Source organism: Megascapheus bottae, chromosome 13 (genome assembly GCF_031878675.1).
Source record: "Megascapheus bottae isolate mThoBot1 chromosome 13, mThoBot2.hap1, whole genome shotgun sequence".
Classification (NCBI taxonomy): Eukaryota; Metazoa; Chordata; class Mammalia; order Rodentia; family Geomyidae; genus Megascapheus; species Megascapheus bottae.
The window spans coordinates 30496349-30522250 of NC_143521.1; the positions used below are offsets into that span (position 1 = coordinate 30496349).

The 25902-nt window shown below is 38.9% G+C and overlaps 1 protein-coding gene across 1 annotated transcript in view; it reads right to left on the reverse strand.

Annotated features, from left to right (window-relative positions):
- The window catches only part of Kit (KIT proto-oncogene, receptor tyrosine kinase), an 83459-nt gene that overhangs the window by 20160 nt on the left and 37397 nt on the right, over positions 1-25902 (reverse strand). The window contains exons 4-7 of the mRNA XM_090343586.1: positions 25092-25228; positions 18318-18486; positions 15291-15480; positions 13047-13162 (exon numbers count right to left, since the gene is read on the reverse strand). Of these exons, the coding sequence (XP_090199712.1) occupies positions 13047-13162; positions 15291-15480; positions 18318-18486; positions 25092-25228 (612 nt within the window). The remainder of the gene's footprint in view (positions 1-13046; positions 13163-15290; positions 15481-18317; positions 18487-25091; positions 25229-25902) is intronic.

Here is a 25902-nt window from a genome sequence, read left to right on the forward strand (position 1 = left end):
CCCACCTGTCACTCAACCTGGTCATGCTGATGGGCAGGCCAACTGGCAGACACACACACACAAGAGTGACTCTCCAAAGCCATCTCAAGGTAGGAGCATCCTTGAGAGCTTGGATCCAATGCCAGCGTTCACAAATAGAGCAAGAAGACGAGCCATCATCTTGCAAAAATATCCATCTGGCAAGTTTCATTTAATTATCATGGGCAACTGTGTGATCAGGCTGAAAAGTAGGACATAACACACAGAAAAACAGTAGACTCTTAGGAGAATGTTATTTTGCTGGAGACTATAGGTGCCATACGGTGAGTCTCTCTGGACTCAGCTTAAATGTCACCTCTATTTCTAAGCAATACCCAATTTTCTCCCATGCCATATCAGTTGATCTCTCTTCTCTCCTTGTTTTCATGGCATTTAGCAGCAATGACTGTTGTGCTAGATCTTAGGTTGCTCTCTCCATCAGACTATATGTTCTCAAGACCAGGAAACATGTCTTATTGTCTGTACCTCTGACTGCAGAAACATAGCAGAGCTGATGAATTAATAAGATTCCAAAAGTGCCAGGTGCCAGTGTCTCACACCTATAATCCTAGCTACTTGAGAGGCTGAAATCTGAGCATCAAAGCTCTAAAGCCAGCCCACAAAGGAAGGCCCACAAGATTCTTATTGCCAATTAACCAGTAAAGCCAGAAGTGGAGTTGTAGCTCAAGTGGTAGAGTGCTAGCAAAAAAGTGAAGATACAGTGCCCAGGACCTAATATTGGACCAAGAGCACATGCCTCCCCCACCCCGCCCCCCACAGATCCTACCCCAGTCTAGGGATATACTTCGTACAGCTAGGGTCTTTTCCAAGATCCTGGCATTTTAAGATGGTGGCAGAAGGGAAAGAAGGGAGGATAGTCTAATCAGTGAATAAGTCTCTAAAATTCCAAAAGCACTGACTTAAGAATCAAAAGAAGAGAGCTAGAATAGCATAATGGTGACTTTCCTAGGGGATACATTTCTACTGTTCTTGCAACTGATGGCCCCAAGAAATTCATATATATGTTAAGACATGTCCATTCTTTTTTCATTCTGAGATTAATAATGTGCCCCAAGTCTATACACAACAGCATAGATATTTGGACAGGAGATTTAATACCACAGATGGACTTTTAATGGACCTAAATTCTGTATAAGGAAGACATTTGAAAGTTGAAGAGATATTGCAAAATGCTGACAATGGTCTTCTGGAGTCATAAGAATGTTTCTAGGTGATTTTTTTTTTTGTGCCAGTCCTGGGCTTGAGCTCAGGGACTGAGCTCTGTCCTTGGGATTTCTCAAGGCTAGAGCTCTACCACTTGAGCCTCAGCACCACTTCCGGCTTTTTCCTGTGTATGTGGTACCGAGGAATTGAACCTGGGTCTTTGTGCATGCTAGGCAAGCACTCTACCACTAGGCCAAACTCCCGGCCCCTCTAAGTAATTTTTTAAAAAATTATTTGGGGTTTGTTTTCTAATTTCACTTTACAATGCATACATACCCCAAGATGTACCTATAAAATACTTTTCAATTAGAAAATTGGAAGAGTTCAAAATTACATAACCAAGTACATTTCACTTTGGTGACAAGTAGTCAAAGATCCAAGCCTTGCAGCATGACACCTGGTAGCAGTTACACAACAACGGTGCCCAGCCATGGTGCAGTCTGTCTGGCTGACCTACTTGTTCCTGTGTGCTGCTTAATTAGGCAGTTGTTCTTAAAGCCATTATTCCAGGTGGATCATAACCTGAGGCTGGTTGAGCCACTTTTGTCCTGGTGAGCCTTAAAGAACCTTAAAACTTTCCATATGTGCCAGACATCCTGAGAGATGTAGCTCAGTGAAGATTCTGGAAGCCCCTCTACAGAATCTCAATAGGCTCAGGATCTGATCCACCAATGTGCTTTTTAAGAGCATTTTCAAGGAACACCATCTGGACCAGGCCTAGACTAAGGCAGGAGAGACAGTGACATTTCAAAAGACATCAGCACTAAAGGTGTCACAAGACGGTATTTGTGAGGACCTGGTTCTTTGCTTTACCCTCCATCCTGGCCTTTCCCCAGTGGGAGTGGTATGACATCTCATTCTGCAAAGGTTGTTACACTAGCTCAGTCCATGGCATGTTGCATTAGGAAAATGTTTAATGCATAAAAAGAATGAGCTAGGTAGAAATCTGATGCCTAAAAATGAAAACCTGAGCTCATCTTCATTTTATAAGTGGCTCAATGCCCATGAACGGCATTAAATATGCATTTTACTGCTAAAGATACATACTCTTCCCCCAATTCTCCAGGTTAATCTGAGCTGCTGTTTCTCAGATATTCTGTAACAACCAGTATACCAAATGACACATTCTCTAATTCCCCCCAAGTTGGAGGTTTTAGATAAGCCTAAAAGGTATATAAGTTATGCGTTTCCTAGGGAGATTTAAAAAATAGCCATTTTCTCCTCTCAAAGCACTGGAGACTTGTGTCATTCTGATGTCTCTAACATTGATCAGCTTGTACCAGTGACTCAACTGAGAATTTGTTGTTCACGCAATTAAAATCCTAAACAGTCACTGATTTAACCCACAGATTTGTGATCTTGAAAAATATTCTTTCTACCACCATCAGGTCCATGTGGAATGCAGGAACAAAATGAATTTTAAGAACTCAGCACAGACAACAAGAGCTGGCAGCTGAGGGCGTGCAGCATGACTAGTAGGGGAAGTCCTTGGTTTATCTCTGTGTGGGGAAGCATTTTTGAGAATAGCTCTTCTCTTGCCCGGTCCACCTTAACTGACTCCTGCTATAAATGTACATCTGCCCACACTCTATAATCAGCAGGACAAAGAATACAGACTTGAGGCTCCAAATAATAAAAGACTAAATGGAGAGCAATCAGAGGATCAATTTCTGTTTTTACAATTCCAGGCTTTGCTGGAGTAGAATGCTGGTGTAACAGCACTTCAGTGATTTCTCACTATCCTGGTTTAGACCTGAGTGAAACCTCCATTCCAGCTCTTAACATGGTTATAATAGAGAACTAAGAAACTGAGGTGGAGGCTGGAGGTATGGCTCAAGTGGTAAGGTGCTTGCCTAGCAAACAAGAGGACCTGGATTCAAACCTCAGTACTATAAATCAATTGATCAGCTTAAATAGACTCATAAAATAACTCAATCTAACTTTTTAAAAAACAAAATATTATACTTTATTATTTTTTTTTTGCACCAGTCCTAGGGTTTGAACTCAGGGCCTGGGCACTGTCCTTGGGCTTTCTCAAGGATAGCAGTCTATCCTTGAACCACAGCAACACTTCTGGCTTTTTCTGTGTATGTGGTACCGAGGAATTGAACCCACAGCTTCATGCATGCTAGGCAAGCATTCTACCACTAGGCCATGTTCCCGAAATAATATACTCTTGAGGAAATCTCCAGAATTGAAGTTTGAGACACACAGTGTTTTCTGGAAATTGGTGTGTGGGTTTACACAGATGTTTATTTAACAAATAAAACTTCAATCATGGTTTTCTTCACCCAAATGTTTTTAACCAAGTGTTTTTTAAAGAAAAAAAGCCAGGCACAGGTGGCTCATGGGAAAATTCTAGGTATTCACGAAGATAAGACTTGAAGGATAGAAATTTAAAACCAACCCAGGCAGAAAAGTCTGGGAGACTCCATCTTCAAAACAACCAACAAAATTTAGACTGGAAGCATGGCTTAAGTGGTAGAGCACCAGCCAAGCAAGCAAGCTGAGTGAACCGGATGTTCTGAGTTCAAACTGTGCGTACTAGCAACAGTGAAAAAGAAAAATTTAAAGAAAAGGAAGTGGTAGAGTGCTAACCTTGAACAAACGAAGTTCAGGGACAGGGCCTAGGCCCTGAGGTCAAACTCGAGAACCTGCACCCACACACATGAATGTGCACGTACTCACACCCCCCCCCCCACTCACATACAAAAGAAAGAAAACAAACAAACAAAGGTGTTGTCCTGATTAGATAATATTCCCAATTAGGAGTCAGCTCTGAAAACATTTTCTGTAGAGGCAACATTTCGGGTAAACACGTGGGACTTGCCTACTTTAGGTCTCTTTTAGAACTAGGGGACAAATGAAGCCATAGATATTACCTGAACAAATGACCGTGACTGCCTTCAAATATACCTTTAACTATAAGTCAAGGTATGGTAGCTCATGGCTTTAATCTCAGCATTCAAGATGATAAACCAAGAAAATCATGAGTTCAGGGCCAGCTATAGTGACACCCTACCTCAACAAACCAAAACAAAAATATAGTAACCCTAATCTTAAGCTTTCACTTTTTCTTTTACTTGTACAGCAAAATTTGAAATGTATTCATTTTTCCATAACATCTTTCTGATTCTCCCCACTACTCAAAACATAAAAATCCTTAGTTAGTGGGTTTATCTTCTACTAAATTCAGTTAGTAGACTGAATTTAGATAAGGTGGAAAAAAACGTCTATACCTGGAGAAAGCCAGAACCACTGTGTTCATTTAATAAGTCCGGTGCTGTGGTATGGCCTAAACACAAGCAGGGGCTCTGGGCTTACTCACCATACAATCCACGTATGGTCAAGGTCTTTGGGCAGGGGATAAAATGCTACTTCTCTACCCTATAAAGTAGCTAATTCATTGTACCAGTCATTCAGAAGTGGAGAAGGGTATTGACACAGTGCCCACAGAAACATTACGTGTCTATTCCTGGAGTCATCTAAATTTCCATTGAATTATAGGTGACCCTGCATACACTTACAAATAAAGGGAGCTAATTTGATGTTAAAAAAAAAACACACCTAGCTCAACTGAAAAGACAAAATTTCCCTCAAATGGTAATTCTGCAATACAAAGGGATTGCTTATGGTGTTGGAAAAGTTCAGACAAGCTGGTTCTCCTGCATCTCTAAAATCTACTCAGCAGCAAAGGGCCTTTGCATACAAGGCCGAACTCTGCTCTCTCCTAAGAGGTTCAACTTCAATCTCCCCATTAGTAACACATCTACAAGCTCACCCCTGCTTGTTATACACTGTATGAAATTCCTTGTAGTAGTACAACCTGAGGCCCAGCCCCTAACATCACACACCCCACAAGATCTATTTCCTCATGAAATATGGAGGAAAATAATGATGTCAACACTTTGGGGGGGGGGTGAGAGATACGTCTGCTAATTTCATTTTTCAGACAAGAAGGGAACCAAAGTTCTACGTTAAAATCTGTGTCAATGTCTTTTATTTACCAGTTTAAAACATCTATATCCATTCTTGCATCTACAGAGTCTTTATAAGAAGTCACACTTTAAAAAAAGTATTAATTCCCAATCAATTTGAGAAGTTAAAAAAAATAAAGCCATTTCAAGACAAGAAGGGGAAATAAAGAATTCAAACACTATCCATATGCTCAATAAGGAAAAACACACTACCTATTAAAAGATGCAAAAAAATAAGCAACTATTTACCTAGGTGAATTGCTATCCTAAAACCATCAGAGAGTGATTTTTCTACTTAGAACTGTCCTGAGAGCAGGCACAGAAAGAATGGAAGGTAATGACAGAGGATAACCTTACTAACTTGCAGGCACTCACGCAAGGTCATTCATTTGAGATTAAACACGATAACACGATAATTATAAACATTAAAAAAATCATCTGACAGGTTTCTTTGAAAACTGTCACATCATTTCAGAATTCTGCCTTGTTCTGTCATGTCTCAAAGCTGCATCAATAGGAGCTAATGGGATTTTGGAAATTTAGACAAGAACACGATACTGGCTAAGTGCCAGTATCTCATGTCTATAATCCTAGATGCTCAGGAGGCTGAGATCTGAGGATCATGGTTGAAAGCATGGCTGGGCAGGAAAGTCTGTGACAATCTTTTTTTTTTTTTTTGCCAGTCCTGGGCTTGAGCTCAGGGCCTGAGCACTGTCCTTGGACTTTCTCAAGGCTAGAGCTCTACCACTTGAGCCTCAGCACCACTTCCGGCTTTTTTCTATGTATATGGTGCCGAGAAATCGAACCCGGGTCTTCATGCATGCTAGGCAAGCACTTCAACCACTAGGCCAAACTCTCGGCCCAGTCTGTGACAATCTTAACTATAATTGAGTACTAAAAGGCTGTGAGTTGAGCTGTAGCTCAAATGGTAGAGCACGAACACTGAGCAAAAAAGATAAGGAACGTGCCCAGATCCCAAGTTCAAGCCTCAGGACTGGCAAAAGGAAAAAAAAAAAAGAAGACTGGGAAGATACAGTATATGTTACTCAATGCAAAACAAAAATAAACAAAAGCCCAATTATAAAAAACTATGACTTCATGTTTATAAATTAAAAAAAAAAACACTTGTAATGAAGTGATCAAGATTCCCTGAGTAAGCTGCCTTATTGAGTAGCATCTCCATTGTACATCACCCAGGTACAAATGTTTGTATATACCCCACTCCATTCTACTTACCATGGGAGCCCCAGCTTGAATTCTCAGAAGCAAAAGAGAATGGGTTGGGAGCTTGGCTCAAGTGGTAGAGCATAATACATCAAAGTTCAGATTCTAGTGAGCACCAGCCTTATTTAAAGTACAGGAATTTCAAAGATTTGATGCATAGTTGAGTCGAATAAAAGCTACCTAATGGGGTAAATGCTAAAAGACAAACTTCATAAGCAAAAATTCATAGAGAAATTTAAAAATTTCAGCCTCAAGACAAACACAGCATGGTTTGGACATCCATCACTTTCATGATTCTACCTGTTTTCCTTTCTTTTCTTCCCATATATTTTTTATTGTAATTAATAGAAGGGTTACATTATATTCACCAGAGAGAAGGTGCATTACTTCACAAACCTTGACACCCTTTCTCATGTTTTGGTTCCCATTTCCCTCTCCCCTCTCCTGCCCCTTATGGATAGGTCCTGGGGCTTGAATTCAGAGCCTTTTTTTTTTTCTTGAGGGCCTTGATGCTGTCCCTTAGCAAGGCTTGTATTCTACCGCTTGAGTCACAGCTCCACGTTCAGCTTTTCACTGGTTAACTGGACATAAGTCTTTCCTGCCTGGGTAGGCTTCCAACTATGATCCTCAAATCTCAGGCTCCTGAGTAGTTTGGCTAGGCTTTTAAAAATAGAAATAGAGGGGGCCAGGAGTTTGGCCTAGTGGTAGAGTGCTTGCCTAGCATGCACCAAGACACAGGTTCAATTTCTCAGTACCATATACATAGAAAAAAGCCAGAAGTGGTACTGTGGTTCAAGTGGTAGAGCTCTAGCCTTGAGAAAACCCAAGTACAGTGCTCAGGCCCTTGATTCAAGCCCAGGACAGGCAAAAAAAAAAAAAATAGAGGGATCCGGATACTTCAGCACTTTTGTATACACAATCCCTAGCACTGAATGAATGAATGAATGAATGAACCTACAGGAGAAGAAGTGGTATATTTTTCAAAGGGCCAAGTTCTAGTAACTGCACGCTCCTTGATTCTTTAGGACCATCTTCAAGAGTACAGTGGGCTAAAAGCCCCCACCTGAGCTGTAGTCTTTAGGGTTAAGCCAGCCACTACAGTGTTCCAGCTTGGAGAAGGTCTCTGAGCTTCCAGCCAGGTGGAGGACCCAGATGGCTGACAGGCAGTCTGAAAGCATCCACATGAGCAGGTTTCACAAGTCTACCTACACTTTTGGAAAATATGGGCCATCGCACTGACAGTGGGGTCCCTCCTTAGAGTTGGTTCAATCATCTGTAAGTAAACTTGAATACGACCCAAAATACACAGACTTTGTAAATGTGTTCAGAGGTGAACTTTCTTATCAAAGGTCTCATTCTGGGTGACTTATTCCTTTGGCTGATTTAGCTGTACTGTATAATCTATAAATAATCGGTAACCCCAGGCAGGATGTTAATTATAAGATGCAATGATTTAGGTATAATACATTATTTAACATTTCCTTAAATTGTTTCTCAACTCCCTGTTAATACCTGTCCATAAATAGAATGAAATTGATGACATCTGAGTTAATTTCATGCAGTACAGCAGTCAATCCGGGTTCTTTGATCTTTGATCTATTCCATAAGGCAAAGAAGAAAGGCAAACCTTTTAGTGCTCAACATCTACCTTTCCACTCCTATCTGTGGACTACAGCAACTGTGTAACTGGCTAAGGCTTGTCCACTGAAAGATAAAACTTTCAGACAGAAATGTATTTATAAGGTTCAGGAGTTTGGCCTAGTGGTAGAGTGTCTGCCTAGCATGTATGAAGACCTGGGTTCAATTCCTCAGTACCACGTACACAGAAAAAGCTGGAAATGGTGCTGTGGCTCAAGTGGTAGAGCTCTAGCCTTGGGAAAGCCCATGGTCAGGCCTGGAGTTCAAGCCCGGGGACTGGCTGAAGAAGAAAAGAAATGCATTTATGACCTTAAATAATTTCTCTCATCTGTTGAACTCATAATACTGATTTGAAAATGTTGGAGGTTTGAAGGTTACTGGCTCCTTTGGAAAAAAAAAAAACAAAAAAACATTGGAAATGCTTAAAAAATAACTGATTTACCCTAGCAATAATAACTTCCTTCCCTCCCTTTTTCCTTTTTTTTTTTTCTTTCTTTAAATTTATGTGTGTTCCAATCCTGGGGCTTAAACCCAGGGCCTAAACACTGTTCCTGAGGGGCTAGTGCTCCACCACTTGTTCCATTTCTGGTTGGCAAAAAAAAAAAAAATCTCATAAACTTTACTGCCCCAGCTTGAAGTTTTCTTATTTACTCAAAAAATAATGGATAGAAAGCCAGGTTTGGCGCCGTGGTTCACACCTGTAATCCTAGCTACTCAAAAGGCTGAAATCTGAGGATCAAGGTTCAAAGCCAGCCCAGACACAAAAGAAAAAGGACCTGAGATTCTTATCTCCAATTAACCTCTAGAAAACAGGGAAGTGGGACTTGGCTCAAGGGTAGAGTGGTAGCCTTGAGCTGAAGAGCTCACAAACAGCACCCAGGCCAAGTTCAAGCCCCACAACCACATATATATATATACATACATCACTGTCTTGGGTCTGGTAATAAACCTTTTTGGATGACATTTGCTGTAACCAAAGAAAGCACAGGACCTAAGTAACTAGCATAGCCTACCTTGTCGTCTTGATGGTGCTATTGTCTACGACATGGACAGGAATTTGAGAAAGTCATTACCTACGAAGGAATTATTTTGTGGTAAAGTTTTTAGAACTCTATTTTCCTTTACTTTTTGTAAGGGAAAGAAATCATCAGTATCAGTGTTTGTAGAAGTTGGAAATTTATTTCTATGCACGACTTGGGTAAGCACTTCCAATAACAATTACAGTAATGCAAATTCAGTGAACACTGACTGTTTCACTTTATGCGTGAGAATGCCCGCCAGTTTCCTCTATGGAACTCCATGACAGAAAATGTGTTCCAGCTCTTGGCCACTGAAACCACTGTGAATATCACTGGCTCATGTAAACCATGGTCTGGTTAGAGAAACTATAAACAGTACTAAAACATGTATGGGTTTAATATGTTACATGGTTAATTGTTCTCTTAACATTAAAGATCGGGCCATAATATTTTAAAAGTCTGATTTGTAAGTGATAAGCCCCTCCTCCCCAGTCTCTCACACTCAATATATTGAAGTCGGAAACCTACATTATGGAATTATCAAAACAAATGGATTTTTCAACCACCAAACATTAAACCATCTCAAATCAAGGGCATTTTTATTGGCATTTCTTACAACTAAATCTATTAAGCAATTACGTATCAGTGTCACTAGTAGTTTAAATTTCTGTGTTAACCCTATGCATTTATTATCTTGACTTTTATTAATTCACATCTTCACGGAACCTAATTCCTTTCTCCCTTGGGAAGGTGATTTACAGAATAAGCCATCCAGTAGACTTCTGCGTAACTGCTTCAGCTAAAATAAACACAGTGCTCAATGTTTTAAAACATGGTTTAAGCTGTTGATTTTGAAAGTTCAGTATTAAAAAAAAAATCCTCATCCATAACGCTATAGACTTGGATGCTTTTTTTTCAATCTAAGAAAGCAACCAACAACAACAACAACTTTTTTAAACCAATAAAATGAGCTAACTGTAACTATACAGAGACTAGGAGATGATTCATAAGCAGCAGACAATTCACAGAAAAATGCCAGCTTGCTGGCCTGCCACTGGCTCATGCCTGTAGTCCTAGCAATCTGAGGATTACTGGAGTCCATGAGGATTACTGGGCCTGGGTGTTGTCCTAAGCTCCTCATCTCAAGGCTACCGCCCTACCCCTTGAGCCACAGTGCCACTCCTGTTTTCTGGTGGTTACTTAAGGTAAGAGTCCCACCGACTTTAGTATCTGGGCTGGCTTTGAACCACTATCCTCAGATCTCAACCTCTGAGTAGCTAGGATTACAGGTGTGAGTCACCTCACACCTGTAATTATCTTTAATTAACCAACAAAAAGCTAGAAGTGCAGCTGTGGCTGATATGGTAGAGAGCAACCACCTTCAGTGAACAAACTAAGGGACAATGCCCAGGCCCTGAGTTCAAGTTCTAGTACATATATACAAATATGTGTACAACACACAAATAAACATGAACACACACACACACACACACACACACACACACACACACACACGGCTCTATCAAAATACTTGGCATCCCAATGGGCTAGGGAAGTGAAAAAAATAGCTTTAGAACCTGTACCAAACCCATTAGAACAAAGCCTTGTAGAGCAGCTCAGCCTCAGTGGGCAGAGTCTACTTTATCCTGTTCTGTATCCTTGGTGTGATGAAGCAGGAGCTCAACCGCAGGAGAGTCACAGCAGATTTCAGAAACGGCCTCTTTCTAACAGGGATCATTTTAGACACTAATGACTTATTTTACCCGGTTTCAGATAAGCATGAGTTCCCCAGCAGAAGTGATTACAAGAGACCTGTCCAATAGCAAACTAGCCTTGTAAGTAAGATGATGGCAGTCCTCCCCTCCCCCACCCCGCCCCGCACCTCCCTCCAAAAGTCAAAAACACCCTTCTATCATCAATGTCACATAACAAACTGAAAGATCACAAACTGGCAAAAGAGAAGACAAAGGAGAGATAGAACTGAACACAAAGCACCTGACTTTATAAAATCCCCAGTGGCCCAGCTTCTCGAGGTCAGCTATGTGGAGAACAGCATATCCTCATGATCTGCCATCCTCGAGCCACAGGAAAGAAAGGCCTGCAAACCAAGGCAATATTTGGAAGGGCTGATTTGACAGTGACTTCTACATCTGGGGAGATGAGTAAATAACAAGGCGCATACTAGTATTGTATATATCTGTTTATTTCTTTTCTATAGTGATTGGTTTTTACTGTATTTTCCAGACATCTTGATCCACAGCAAATTGAAAGTCTTTGTGTGGAGGTGTTCTCTGCCATAGATTACCAAGTCTTACTACCCTATGACACTCCAAATAAAGTTTTATACAAGCCAGTTGCATATTGTGTTTGCAAGGATATTGATTTGTCTACAGTCACCTCTTAAATTAGTTGAATATTAAGATTTTTCAGAAGTAGCTAATTTTACCCATGTATAGTAATAGTAAGCATCTTTGATTAACATCTGAATTAATCTAGAACTGTTTGAATTGAGGGCCAATGAGACATCAAATAATCAAAACTGTCTGAGTAATATTAATTAAGATTTCCCTTGGAAAGGAATAGTTTGGAGTCAAATAACTTTAGGATAATTCTCTGTATCTCAGAATCTGCTCCAGGGGAAGTGAAGAACCTATTAAGAATTCAGGAAAGGTTGTTAATAAAAACTGTATCTTTAATTATAAGCATGTGACCCTTTTATTTCTTAACGATACTGGGTATTGAACCCAGAGTGTTGCACCTGCCAGGCAAACACTGTCACTGAGCTATCAACACTTTCTAAATCCGAGCCCATCAACCCTTTCTAAATCTAAATTCATATTAACATTATATTCAGGAAGCATAATGCTGGAAATGCTGACATAGTGAAAAAAACAAACCTTTCTAGATGAGCAATCAAAACTCCTGTCCAGATGGTCATTTCTTAGCTGTTTCTCTTCCCTGTTTGTAAGTGGAATGGACTACTCACTCATCACCCTGGCTGCCCTGCAGCCTCAGATGAAGAGTCCTGTGTGAAATCACAGCAGGTGGAAAATTCAGGATGGGGCAGAGGCCCCAGCCTGTATTCCCACAACTATCTTTGTGGCCAATGCACAGAAAACACTCAGACCTGTTCTTTAGTTCTGAAGGGAAATGTTCTTTGGTGAATCCTAGTCCCCACACTGCTTGTCAACCATTACCAATTCTGTCTGATAGTCATTTACTGAGCCATGTGGTCTCTGATAAGGCTGGTACAGTAGAGATGGGCCCAGCCTCCTTTGCAAATACAGAGCAGAGCCAGGAGGAAGCTCACTTAGTCAAAACCTGAGCAGGAGCTCAGGCATTAGCCTTTCTCTAAGTAGTTGTTGGGTGAGAGGTAGGTGACTACAGCAATACAGGACTCAGCATTGCGGGTTCCATGAACATAACCATCTGTCCCCTAAACTACTTGCTGTGCATCTACAATTCCCATTTCTCAGGAAAGACCCATCAGCTAGATTCACGTGCATCAATCTTAAAAGGGAGAACAATCTAATAAATGTTAATAGTGGGAAAAGAAAGTTCTATTACAGTGCTGTAATCATATCGTATTTCCCATGTACTTCCCAAACCCAGATCCTTCTCAACATCTGCTTTTGTACTTCATCAATCCATAATAGTCTACTGTCCTTCAAACAACTGTTATTCTTCAGCACTGACGGCCCCTGTTTACTTTAGAGACAGTCTCTAGAATTTGTGCCACATTTGAGGTCATGTGGCCATTGAAATGTAGGACAAGGGATCTGGTTTGACTCTAACCACCAAACCTTTGTAAAGGTCAAATTATCATGAAACATTATTTACACAGTACACAAGATACACAGTTGTGCAGCTGTTATAGACAGGAGCTTCGACATGAAATAATAAATATGTATATGAAGATAAGGAAGGAACTCCACATTTTACTTACTGTTCACATAAACACTAAAGAGCACAGAAGCATTGACATCAGAGTTGGACACAAGAAATTTGTAGGTGCCTCCCTCGGTCCCTTTTAATCTGGTTAGATGAAGTTTGCTCACATATCTACAAAGAAAAGATGATAATCAACCTCTAGTAGACAAGGCCTGTCCTTCTTACACATCTATCTAGAATTACGTGCATATCTGAAAAGAAACGTAACTTACTGAATTCAGCAGTAACAAAATTCATATAAAAAATGCACACACAGTTGATCTGAGACAAATGCCTGCCCCATGAGAATAGAATTGTGGAAAGGCCAGCTAAGCAAGCAGGTGACCTCAGAGCTGGTGGCCCCTGCTTTTGCCCTCATGGGCCATCCTTGTGACCACTTCCCTCTGCCCACACTGTTTTCTCAGTCTCCCTCTGTGGGTATCCTCAACTTCCCCTACCTGGATAAACCCCTACATTTGTATGTCCATCTCACCATGGGGATTCTTTAGCACTTTCAGAATTATCTACTTCACCACCACCATACCTGTTTCTGGGGGTCCCACAATCTGCTGAGATTTCTTCTATCCCACTGAATTCTTTTCCCAGAATCTACTATATTAGTGACTGCATGTGATCCAATCTCAAGCAAATCCCTGACATGTGCTCTGATGTGCATGCCTGCAGCCCTCGAACAACTCTCCCCAAATGGAGTGCACATGCCACTCTCTCCTCACCAGAGGACAGCCATACTCGCTGCGAACTACCTGCTGTTTGCTCCTAACTTTCCAGCCCTAATCTCTAGTGCCAGTATCTCTGTTTTGTGCCTTGTATGCTCTGCATTCTGCTATCCCATCTCCTCATGAGCCTTGCTGTGGGAACTGCTCATATCTTATGCAACTTTCTGTCAAAGACTGACTGCCCTGCACACTGAGACTGACTTAGATATCAGTAGCCTTCAAGGTCTGTGGACCATGAGTAACCGTGATGGGGAGTACATAAGCCCAGAGTGTGGAGCATTCAAAGGTCATCTCCCAATACATACACCTTTTACTTGTATCCTTCACCTATCCCCTGAGCCTAGATTCCTTGTTTCATGGAACTTGGCCCAAGATGCCTCTTACTTGGACATTCCAGTCAACATTCTCAAGACTGAACCTAAGAGCATTTTCAGTTTTCTCCTTTCTCTTCACTCAGTCACTCCCCAAATTCATCATTTTCCACCTACCCTCAGTTCTCAGCACAAAGCACTGTCCTATCTCACCCACATTCTTTCAATAATCAAGGGCTCCTGACTCTACCCAACTCTATCCAGACACCTGCTCCTCATGAGTCATCTCACCTCGGTCAATTTTCTTCATCCCTTTGTCGTTTCTTTTTCTGTAAAAATGGGGGAATTGAGCATCTCTATATACCGTTTATGAGGATTAAAATGATATATAAGGCACTCACAACTGGCCCTGACAGAAGGAAAGGCATGTTCACTATCCATAATGTATTTATTTACTACTAGCCAAACATGGTGGTGACCTGCCTGTGATCCCAGCACTTAGGAGTTTGAGAATAGCCCGGTTTACACATTGAGACCCCATCTCAAAAAGTATTATTGTTACTATTATATTGTTTTGAGGATCAAATAAGAGTTCCAACATAAAGGCACTTGACTTCACTGTGTGGCTCAAAGTTAGTCAATAATCCTAGTTTAAGACTTAAGAAACTTCTTTTTCTCTAATTTTATTTATTATATCCTACATATATATGTTGAGCCATTTGTGGGGGGGCGGGGCGGCTATCCTCAGAACTCTTAAGAGTGAACTACTCCCATTTTACAAATGAGAAAACTGAGGTAGAGATTTTCTTTCTCTCGTCTGTCTGCATACAAAGGAAAAAAAGATTATGCAGATGAAGATTTAAGAAGTAACTACTTCCAGGCCTGATGCTATTGGCTCATTCTAGCTACTCAGGAAGTTGAGATCTGAGGATTAAGGTCTGAAGCCAATATGGGAAGAAATGCCTGTGAGATTCATCACAAATTTGTAAGCCAAAAGATGGTAGTGGAGCTGTGGCTCAAGTGGGAGAGCAGTAGCTTTCAGTGGAAAAATCTAAGCTAGTAAATGAGCTCTAAATTCACACCTTAGAACTGGCATAGGGAAACAATAACAGAGACAGCCCTAGCTTCCTTAGCTATGTCATGCAATAATGGGACAAAATCAGACAAGTAGCAGATGGAGGACACGAGGAATCTACAGAGCCCAGGTCTTACCTGATATTGCTTTCGCTCTCAGACATGGGATAATCTTCCCATTTGTTGGTAGATGTCATGTTCATATATATCCACTGCTGGTGCTCAGGTCTGGGGTAGGCTTCGTACTCAACAATCAAATCTACATTTTCTCCATCATTTACAAATACCGTCGTGTTCATCATGGAGAAGATATTAATGAATCCTTTATCTAATTATAACACAGTAAGACCAAAACTGTTAAGCCTCCACTGTCTGGCAAAAATCACAACCTCATCTTAAGAGTTACAACGATGATTGACTGCCTTCCAGTATTAATTGGCAACAAGAAGTAAGAAAATGTGAGCTAGCTGTGTTACCTTTTACGCTGCTCTCGCAAATTCCCTGCCATATGGTGAGAAAGAACACACACTGGAAATGGAAAATAGTTTCTTAAGAGATCCGTCTCCATCTCAAGTCTTCTAAATGTACTAGTCTTGATGTATTTAGGGTTAAAAGAGATCTGAGCTAAATAGCCCGTTCCAGACCCAATGTAAATGTGATAAAGTCAGTATTTTTTTTAAAAAAAGGTCAATATTTAAATAAAAATAAAAGAATCCTAAAGTGTAACAGAGATGCTGAAAGAATGTGACTTTGTATTTGAAGAAAATTAAACTTCTCATCACACCAAACATATTACTGGTAAATCACAGGTGACATTTTAATAATGAACCTATACTTTTAACTAAGCCATAGAACTATTTAGTGTCTGACTTCTAAAGAGTCAGCAGGGCCAGCTATGATAGTACATGCCTTTTATCCCAAAATTAAGAGACTGGGGCAGGACTATAATGAGTTCAAGACCCTTGCATAGTGAGACTGGGTGAGAAGATGGGAAGAAGAGATGAAGAGATAGTCAGAAAGGCTGCGAGAGGAAAGCGGTTTTGAAGCATTTAGGAAGCAAGAGAACAAAAATACCTTAACAATTTCAATGCATAAACATTAAAAATTTTCTACATTGTACAATTAACAAGAAAAAGGACATTAAAATAAAAAAATGTTTGATCAAACTTGTAATTAAAATCTAATGAAACTTTTTACTTATTAAAAATAGTAAAACTAATTTAAAATAAACTCCAAGCACATGCAAGTGTGATAAAATAATACTAAATTACACACTACATGCTGGCATGTATTTTAAGATCTAATCCTATAGTTCTGGTTTGAGATTTCTCCTTAAAATGGGGGTAGTTACACACATACAAAAAACTATACTAGCTATAACATTTTAAATGACAAAATAGAAAATGGTTAAATAATGCAACTTTCAAACACACATACACACACAAATATGGGTATGGGTCAGGATAGTCCCAAAGTTGTATTCTCTTCACTATTCCATATTTATATTCAGATCCTATTTCTTTTCCTTAAAAAAATTACTATTCTGTCTCTTCCTACTCCTGCCCCAACCTTAGCCACTCCTGAAACAATGCAGGCCAGATTCAGATTTCATGACCACAAGTCTTTCCAGTCACACATTTATAATTCTTGGAAATTGATGAATGGATTTTTAAAATCCGATTACATACAACAATATGCTCAAAACATCCTTTCTAATTGCTTTCTGGAGCTGAAGCTGATATATCAACATGCTCCCTAATCAACTTAGCAAATTAGTGCTTATGGAGTTTAATATTTTAAAAGCATGGCCTTCTATTCAAATTAATAAATGGTTCACAATCACGTTTGGGGACAAAGTAGAATACCACTTTCTGTGTGCGGACTCTGTAATTACTAGGGAGGTTTCTTTTTTGTGTTCAGTCTGATGAAATATTTTCCCTAGAACACAGGCAGAAACATCAAAATTTTAGGAGATTATTGTAAGATAAATCACGCAGCACTGTTTCATAAATGACTGAAATTTGGGGGAGGAGTACTGTTTCATAAATTACTGAAATTTGGGGGAGGAGTAAGGAGAGAGATGAAAGCAAACATTGTATCATTTCATTATTGCTCATGATGACAAATTTCATGATGCTACAAATACTTAATCAGAGCCAAGCTCCAAGAGAACACCTGTTCATATATATCTATATCTATATCTCTCTCTATACACACATATACATATATACATAATCTATTACATATATATAATCTATTACATATATAAATTCTATTATTAACTAGATCTGAATAAAGTTGGGAAACTTTTTTCTAAAACAAACTAAAGTAACCTTCAGAAAACTGATGAAATAGACTCAAAAGATCAAAAATGTATGAATGGAATAATTTTAAAATAACTACTATTTTTCTCAGAAAATCAAAACCATCAAGTAACTCACATTATTTGCTCTCTTTATGTGTATATTTAGGAAATAGCGCTGTGAGTTTTGTTTTTTTTTCTTCTACTTTTGGGGGGCTGGGCACTAAACCAACTGGCAGACCAGACTAGATATGAGAGACTCAAGCAGATCACCATGTTCTGCTACGTAGAATTAGCTGTTGTTGGGTAGTAGAATCAAAGTTCAGTGCCCTCCTTCCTGATGGTGTTATTTTCAGGCTGCAGATGAGGCTCAGGTAGAAGGGAGTTACAGGACAGGGAAATCTCAACTCAGCCCATACTACAAGTGAGCAGGGCCCATGAGTGACAAAATAATGAGGCAAAAAGTAGAGAAGCTCAACCAAAAGATACACAGAAACACTCTAGGCTCTAAATATTAAGCTGCTTGACAAGTAAAGTCAACAGTCATTTCCAAACTTAAGTCAATTAGCAAGTATGAGAATTTTAGAAAACTCAGTGTCTACTTTATTTGGTGGGAAGGAGGCAGTGGGTAGTACAGTGACAGGCTGGAATATTAGCAAAAAGTTTTAACTTTCTCCTGCTAAAACTGGTGTTCTAGGTGTAATAGAGTACAGGGATGATAATATTCATTCATTCACTCATTCAGTGCTAATAAAATTCTAAGAATCTGTTCATAGAATTTCATTTACATAAAAAGGAAACTATCTAGTAATTTCTTTTTTCACTATTTCTGGTAATTTATACATTCCCAGAGAGATATTTACCTACTACTTTCAAGGTTGTTGTGACATTTGCTGATCCAAAAGAGTTATTGGCATAACACATGAACAATCCAGAATCATTAACTCTTGTTGAGCTGATAGTCAATGCTTCCTGGCGTTCATAATCGAAGTCACCCTGATGCCAGCTACTGCGTTTTACCTGTGCTTTAGTCTGTTGGTTTCAGAAGAGAAGAAAAAATATATATACACACACAGAGATTACCATATAATTTATATTCACGGATCTTTCCTAAATTAAAAATAGCAGCAATTAACTTCTCCATATTAGCATTCATTAGACCCTACTGAAGTAGGAATAATAAAACATGGTGACAAGCCTGTCACTAGAAGCCTTCATATTCCAGAGTTACATTGAAAGATAGTCATTATTAATGAGTAGGGAAACCATGAAAATTAATTTCAAATTCTGTGCTATATGTATCCTATCTTCAAAGTTACTACCTAAGAAATATTACAGAATACTGATGATTTATGAGTCAGCTTATGCTCAAACAGCTGGGTTCAATTCCTCAATACCACGTACATAGAAAAGGCTAGAAATGGGGCTATGGCTCAAGTGGTAGAGCCTTGAGAAAGCCCAAGGATAGTGCTCCTGTCCTGAGTTCAAGCCCCCCCTCCCCAAAAAAGAAAGATAAGTAGAGCTGGGTTTGGTGGTTCATGCCTGCAATCCTAGCTACTCAGGAGGCTGAGATCTGAGGACTGTAGTTCAAAGCCAGTCTGGGCTTATCTCCAATTAATCACTGGAAAACTAGAAGTGGCACTGTGGCACAACAAATAGGGTGGTAGACTTGAACTGAAGAGCTCAGGGACAATGCCCAAGCCCAGAGTTCAAGTATCATGACTGACAAAAAAATTTTTTTTAAAAAAAAGATAAGTAGAGTTGAACCCAGTTCACTGTATCTTCCAAATTTCATGTAATGTATGTACATTCCTATTAGAATGAAAAAAACACATGCATATCTATCTATCTATCTACAAAAGCAAGAAAGAGCAAGAAAGGAAAGAAGGGAGGGAGGAAGGGAAGGAGGGAGGGAGGGAGGGAGGGAGGGAGGGAAAGAAAACAGTTGTTGCTGATTAAGATAGAGTGACTCCTTGTCCAGGTGGCTATAACAGAGTTAATCCATCAGCCAGTGTTGTCTGTTAGAGCCATCCTTCTAGAAAGTAACTTTGAAAGATGCTCATAGCCTCTGATCTACTCTAGCAAATATCTAGGAAATTAAAAGAAGACAAGAGCTTCATAAATTGACTAGAGTGGAAACTTAAAGTGATCTCAAAGCATACCAGAACAAGAAGAGATAGATAGGTAGATAGGTAGATAGATAGATAGATAGATAGATAGATAGATAGATAGATAGATAGATGGATCTTGGAATAGGAGTTAGCAATAAGAGTTATGACTATGTAGAAAATAAGTGTTTGTGTTAACTAAAAAGGATAAATTGAGTGGGGCACTGGTAGCTCACACCTGTAATCCTACCTGCTCATATGGCTAAGATCTGAGAACTGAAGCCAGCCCCTAACAGGAAAGTCTGTGAACCTCTTCTCTCCAATTAACATCAAAAAAGTGAAGCTGTAGCTCAAGTGGTAGAACACAAGCCCTTCACAAAAGTAAGCATAGGAACAGTGCCTAGGTCCTTAGTTCAAGCTCCAACAAAAAAAGAAATAGGATAAGAGTGCCTTACAATTGCCACTATAATGGGAGTGGGAGCAGACAAAATACAAAAAACTACAGGCTATATAGGATTTATGAAGGACAAGCAAACCACTTGTGATCATGGAGCACTTGACATGCAGTCAAATTGATTTATGCTTTTACTGTATAAAAGATATGTCCCAGATTTTAATGACTCAATATGAAAAAATGCAAACTATCTCACTAACTAAAATGATGACATTTTGGATAATGGGCCAAAGAAGACATTATTAAAATTATTTTTTCTGTTTTTTGTTTTTTGCTTTTTATAATGCACTTAGTAGGAAATTTTAAATCATGAGACTCACACATGTTATACAGCATTGATAGCTATAAATAAGGGATTCAACCTGGTCTTTTTCCTGTTATCATACTTAGGAATTTCCATATTCAGTACTGGAGATGAAAGCCCAAGGCTATTTACATAGTAGCCAAATATTATATCACTGAGCCATACCCTGTCCCAACTTTTTGAATACTTGTTAACATCAAAATGAGCACATAAGGGTTAGGGATGTGGTTCAACTGGTAAGAGAACCTGCTAATAAGAGCAAGGCCCTGACTTCAAATCAAGCCAGGAACCCAAAAAAGCAATAAAAGCAATTTTTTATTAAAGAATTTATTAACATTGATTTTTACATCATATTTCAAATGACATGTTTAACAAACAAGTATTCAAGAAGGGAATCTCTATATACAACCACTGGCACTTAGTTTTTAGAACATAATCAAAATCAGGCTAAGCATTTGTATATCATAGATACAATTAATCTGTAATAAAACATTATGTCTATAGACTCATAGGTTTTTATATCTATGTAGTTGTGTTTATATTTCCAATACCATATCCATAGTATTGGGTATGCAAATACTGAGTCATCGCTCTTGTACTGTTTGGATCTAATAGCCACATATTAAGGATACCATGCGCCTTTTGTTCCTTTTGTCTTGACTTGTCTCACTCAACATGATTCGCTCTAGATTCATCCACTTCCCTGCGAATGCCATTATTTTATCTTGTCTGTTGGCTATGTAGAATTCCATTGTATATATATATATATATATGTATATATATATATCACATTTTCTGTATCCATTCGTCTGCAGAAGGACATCTGTATTGTTTCCATCACCTGGCTATTATGAATAGTGCAGAGATGAACATAGCTGAGAAGGTGTCCTTATCATATCTTGGGTTGTGATGTTCAGGGTAGATGCCCAGAAGTGGTATGACGGGATCGTAGGGAAGGTCAATTTTCAGTTCTTTAAGAAACCTCCACACTGCTTTCCAGAGTGGCTGAACCAGTTTACAATCCCACTAGCAGCGTAGTAGGGCTCCTTTTTCTCCACAACCCCGCCAGCAACTGTTGTTGTCTGAGTTCAAAATCTTGGTCATTCTTATTGAGGTAGGGTGGTATCTTAGGGTTGTTTTTATTTGCATTTCCTTTATAACCATGGATGATGAACATTTTCTCATATGCTTTTCTGCCATTTTAATCTCTTTTGATAAGTCTCTCTTTAGTTCCCTTGCCCATTTAGTGAATGGTTTGTTGGGTTTCGGGGAGCGGGAAATTCGTTTCTTAAGTTACCTGTAGATACTGGATATTAAGCATTTGTCAGATGTATTATTGGTAAATATCTTTTTCCAGCTGGTTGGCTGTCTACTTTTGTGGCTATGCTTTTATCTGTACAGAAACTTTTTATTTTTAGGTAGTCCCATTTATTGAGTCTCTCTCCATTCTGTTGTGACCCTGGAATTCTGTTCAGGAATCTTTTGCCTATGCCTATGAGTTCCAGTGTCTCTCCTACTCTATCATGTAGCAGTTTCACGGTTTCCAGTCTGACATTGAGGTCTTTGATCCACTTTGAGTTAATGCTTGTGCTTGGTGAAAGGCTATGGTCAATTTTTAGTTTTCTGCATGTGGCTGCCCAATTCTGCCAGCACCAGTAATTGAATAGACTGTGTTTATTCCACTGTATAACTTTGGCTCCTTTTTCAAATACAAGTTGACTATAGGTTTGTGGTTCTATTTCTGGATCTTCTATTCTGTTACATTGATTTTCTGGTCTAATTTTGTGCCAATACCATGCAGTTTTTGTTATTATGGCTCTATAGTAGAGTTTGAAGTCTGGTATTGTAATACCACCAGCATTGCTCTTTTTGCCTAGAATTGTTTTGGCTATCCTAGGTCTTTTCTTGTTCCATATGAACCTTTGGATTGTATTTTCTATTTCAGTAAAGAATGTCTTTGGGATTTTGATGGGGATTGCATTGAATTTGTATATCAATTTTGGCAGTATAGCCATTTTCACTATGTTTGTTCTCCCTAACCATGAGCATGGGGTATCTTTCCATTTCCTATACCCGCTTTAATTTCTTTTGTTAGGCTTAATAAAAGCAATTTTTTTAAAAAAGTAGTAAGAAAAGCAATAAAAGTTGAATGTGTAAGGTGAAGGAAAAGAAGAGCAATCGGCTGTCCTGTTAGTAACTGGGTTTAGGGGCAAATCAAAAGTACCATCAGCATTAACTTTCACTTATAGAAGGTGTGAGCGAACACACCTTCTGTGAGTCTCTTCTAAGGACTGGTTGAAATCTGCCATTCCACTGTAGAAGATTACTAAACCAAAAGGTGCAACACCAAATCAAGTGACAGCTTCAAAGTAAAGTGACAATGGTCATTGTCCCTAAGACTCTCCAAAAGCAAAAGGACAATGGGTAGATTAGATATTAAGTTCTGGAGTGAAAATATCTTCCTTTCACTTTTTTATTCCACACTAGAGCACAGGACACAAACATTGTCAGTGGTCAGTGCTAGATGGACAGCTTGGTCCTATGTGAGGTGATATTAACATCTAATCCCCAAAGGTAATGGTATAGGTTGCTGTCAAGATCAGAAATAGTGGTCTGGGAATGTGGCTTAGTGATAGAATGCTTGCCTAGCATGCATATAGCCCTGGGTTTGATTCCTCAGTACCACATACACAGAAAAAACTGAAAGTGGTGCTGTGGCTCATGGTAGAGTGCTAGCCTTTAGTAAAAGAAGCTCAGAGACAGTGTCCAGGCCCTGAGTTTAAGCCCCAGATTGGAAATAAATAAATAAAAATAAAGATTAGAAATCATAAAATACAAACACCAGTGTTCAGTAGCATTAGCAATGTTAACCAAGATTAACACATAAACTATCTTATGCTTCAATGAATTTCAACATCTTTAAAAACTTATTGTATCCTAACTTCCACTGAGATAAACTTATTCTAAATGGTCAGGATCAAACATTTTTTATTATTTTAAAATAATTTCAGAGTACTAACAGTATTCCAAACTAAGCCAAAGAATATCAATGCAACATTCATGGATGAACTCTGGCAGAGAGCCAGGAGTGCCATCTGCAAGTCACATATGACATATTGTTTGCATGTGAGTTGGTTTTCTTTAACCCTTGGAGGTACACACTGAGCTTTCCCCAAAGAGCTCCCAACATTAAAACCTTATCTGACAGGAACAGAGGATTAATTGGGAATGGCATGCAGGGCTTCTGGGAAAAATGGTTCAGAACAAAATCACCTGGGGCAATTTAATTTCTCATCTCAAAAAGGCTAGTTTTTTCTTAAATTTTACACACACACACACACACACACACACACACACACACACAGAGGTTCAAATATACACATGGGCTAAATCATCTGAAACCAAGGATTAGAGAAAGCTAATTAATATAAGATTGTGTTTAGTAAGGTTAGCCAAAAAGCCATATATAAGCTATTATTTTTATTAGATTATATGACATAGAAATTAAAACTTATTTCTCTGAACCATCAGTGTGAAAAAAGTCTCTTGTATGATCTATTTCCCAGGCCAGAGGAAGGCTTCATTTAGCAAGATACCATCCATCACAGGTCTACATGAATATATCACCATGTCCCTGCATTAAGCTCATCACCGTGGTTATTTGTTTAGCAAATCATTTTTTAACTGGGCATGAAATTGCCGATAGTAAATAAAAGGCCTGTAGAGGGGAAAGAGTTATAAAAAGAGTATTTCTTTTTTTTTTGAAGTGATGGATCCAAAAATGTATAATGAAGAAAAGCCTCTGGTAGCTAGTTAACAAAATGGCCAAGATTATTTTAAACAAACAAACAAAACCTACCTAAGATTTGTTGAGTTTTCAGATATGTTGAACATACAGTCTGACAAATAGTAGGGATTCAATATGCATTTGTTAAATGAATGAGAACCTAAACATGTTCAAATATTTTGGATTAAAGATAACCAGTTTATTAATAGCAGCCAAAATAAATAGAGAACCATTAGCAATCTAACCCCAGGTAACCAGCTTCAAAGGAAAAAATCAGATGCAAAATACCCATCACTCAAATGAATAGGCTATGCTGTTAGGGACAGAAGAGCTTCTTGATTCATATCTGCTCATTTATTCTTTAAAAACATGGAGGGGGGAGATCTTAGAAACTCTGTACTATTAAAGTCATTCAAAGAAAATGCATTAAAATAGTAACATAAGGCTGAAGTCGCCTCCAACTTTTTCAAAAAAAATTTCAAGAAGTCAGTTGTCAGTAATAAGAAATGTGGTCAGTCATTGGTGCCTCACACCTGTAATTCAAGCTCATCAGTAGGCTTAAATGTGAAGGATCAAGTTTCAAAGCCAGTCTGAAAGTCCATGAGACTCCAATTCTAATAAAAAGCTAGGCTGATGAAATGGCTCAAGTGGTGAAGCACCAGAAGAGCAATCAAGCTAAGCAAATCTGAAGCCTTGAGTTCAACTCCTGAAAGCTGTAAAATAGTAACAGTAGTAGTAGTAGTAGTAGTAGTAGTAGTAGTAGTAGTAGCTATTGTTGTTGTTGTTGGAGATAAGGGTCTCAGGTCCTTTTGTACCCAGGCTGGCTTTGAACTTTGACCCTCAGATCTTAGCCTCCTGAGAAGCTAGGATTACAGGTATAAGCCACTACTCCCAGCTTCTAGGACATGTTTTTAAAGGAAAACTTCAAAATCTTTTCCACACAGAACAAAATATTGAAACAAATGAAGGAAACAATTCACTCACCTGACTGTTCTCCTTTATCCACATGGAGCTCACAGAAGAAGATACATCTTTTATTGTGCATGTCACTGTAAAGACTTCCCCTTCTCTAAGAAGATAACTTGGTTTGGATATAGACACAACTGGTATAGCTTTTATAGCTAGAATAAAAAGAAATAGAGTCTCAAATAGTTCTTTCTATTACAGATTGAAATTTTAGCTTGTTTAAAAAATATTGTCTCAAATGTGCACATCTTACTTCATTAAAAGTAAAATAAAAAGTATATCTGCAAACATTAGCAGCTGGGTGGCTCACACCTATAATTCTAGCTACTCATGAGACTGAGATTTGAGGATCCAGTTTGAAGCCAGTTTGGGCAGACAAATCAGAGACTCCTATCTGCACTTAACTAGTAAGTGGCCAGAAATGGAAGTGTGGCCCAAGTGGTACATTACCTGTCTTAAGTGAAAAAGTGAAGCAAAAGCTGGAGGTCCTATGTTCAAGCCCCAAAACTGGCACTACAAAGAACTTTAGCAAGTAAATCATGCATCCTTCAAGTAAATACATTAAGCTTGAAGAGAAAAGATAGGAATGTTGATGAGGAAACTATAATGATTCTGGAAAACTGCTGTTTCAAGATAGGAAGGAACTCAGCATAAGAAGGAGGTTTAGTCTTTACCTCAGACAACCTTGGTGATTTCATGGAATGTGACTTAACCATAATTACATCCTTCTAACCAAACAGGCATCTTTGCTACGCACTATACAAATAACATCTTGCTTGTCTCAAAAACAAAATCTGTCTTTAAATATCTAAAATTTCCCATAATTTCA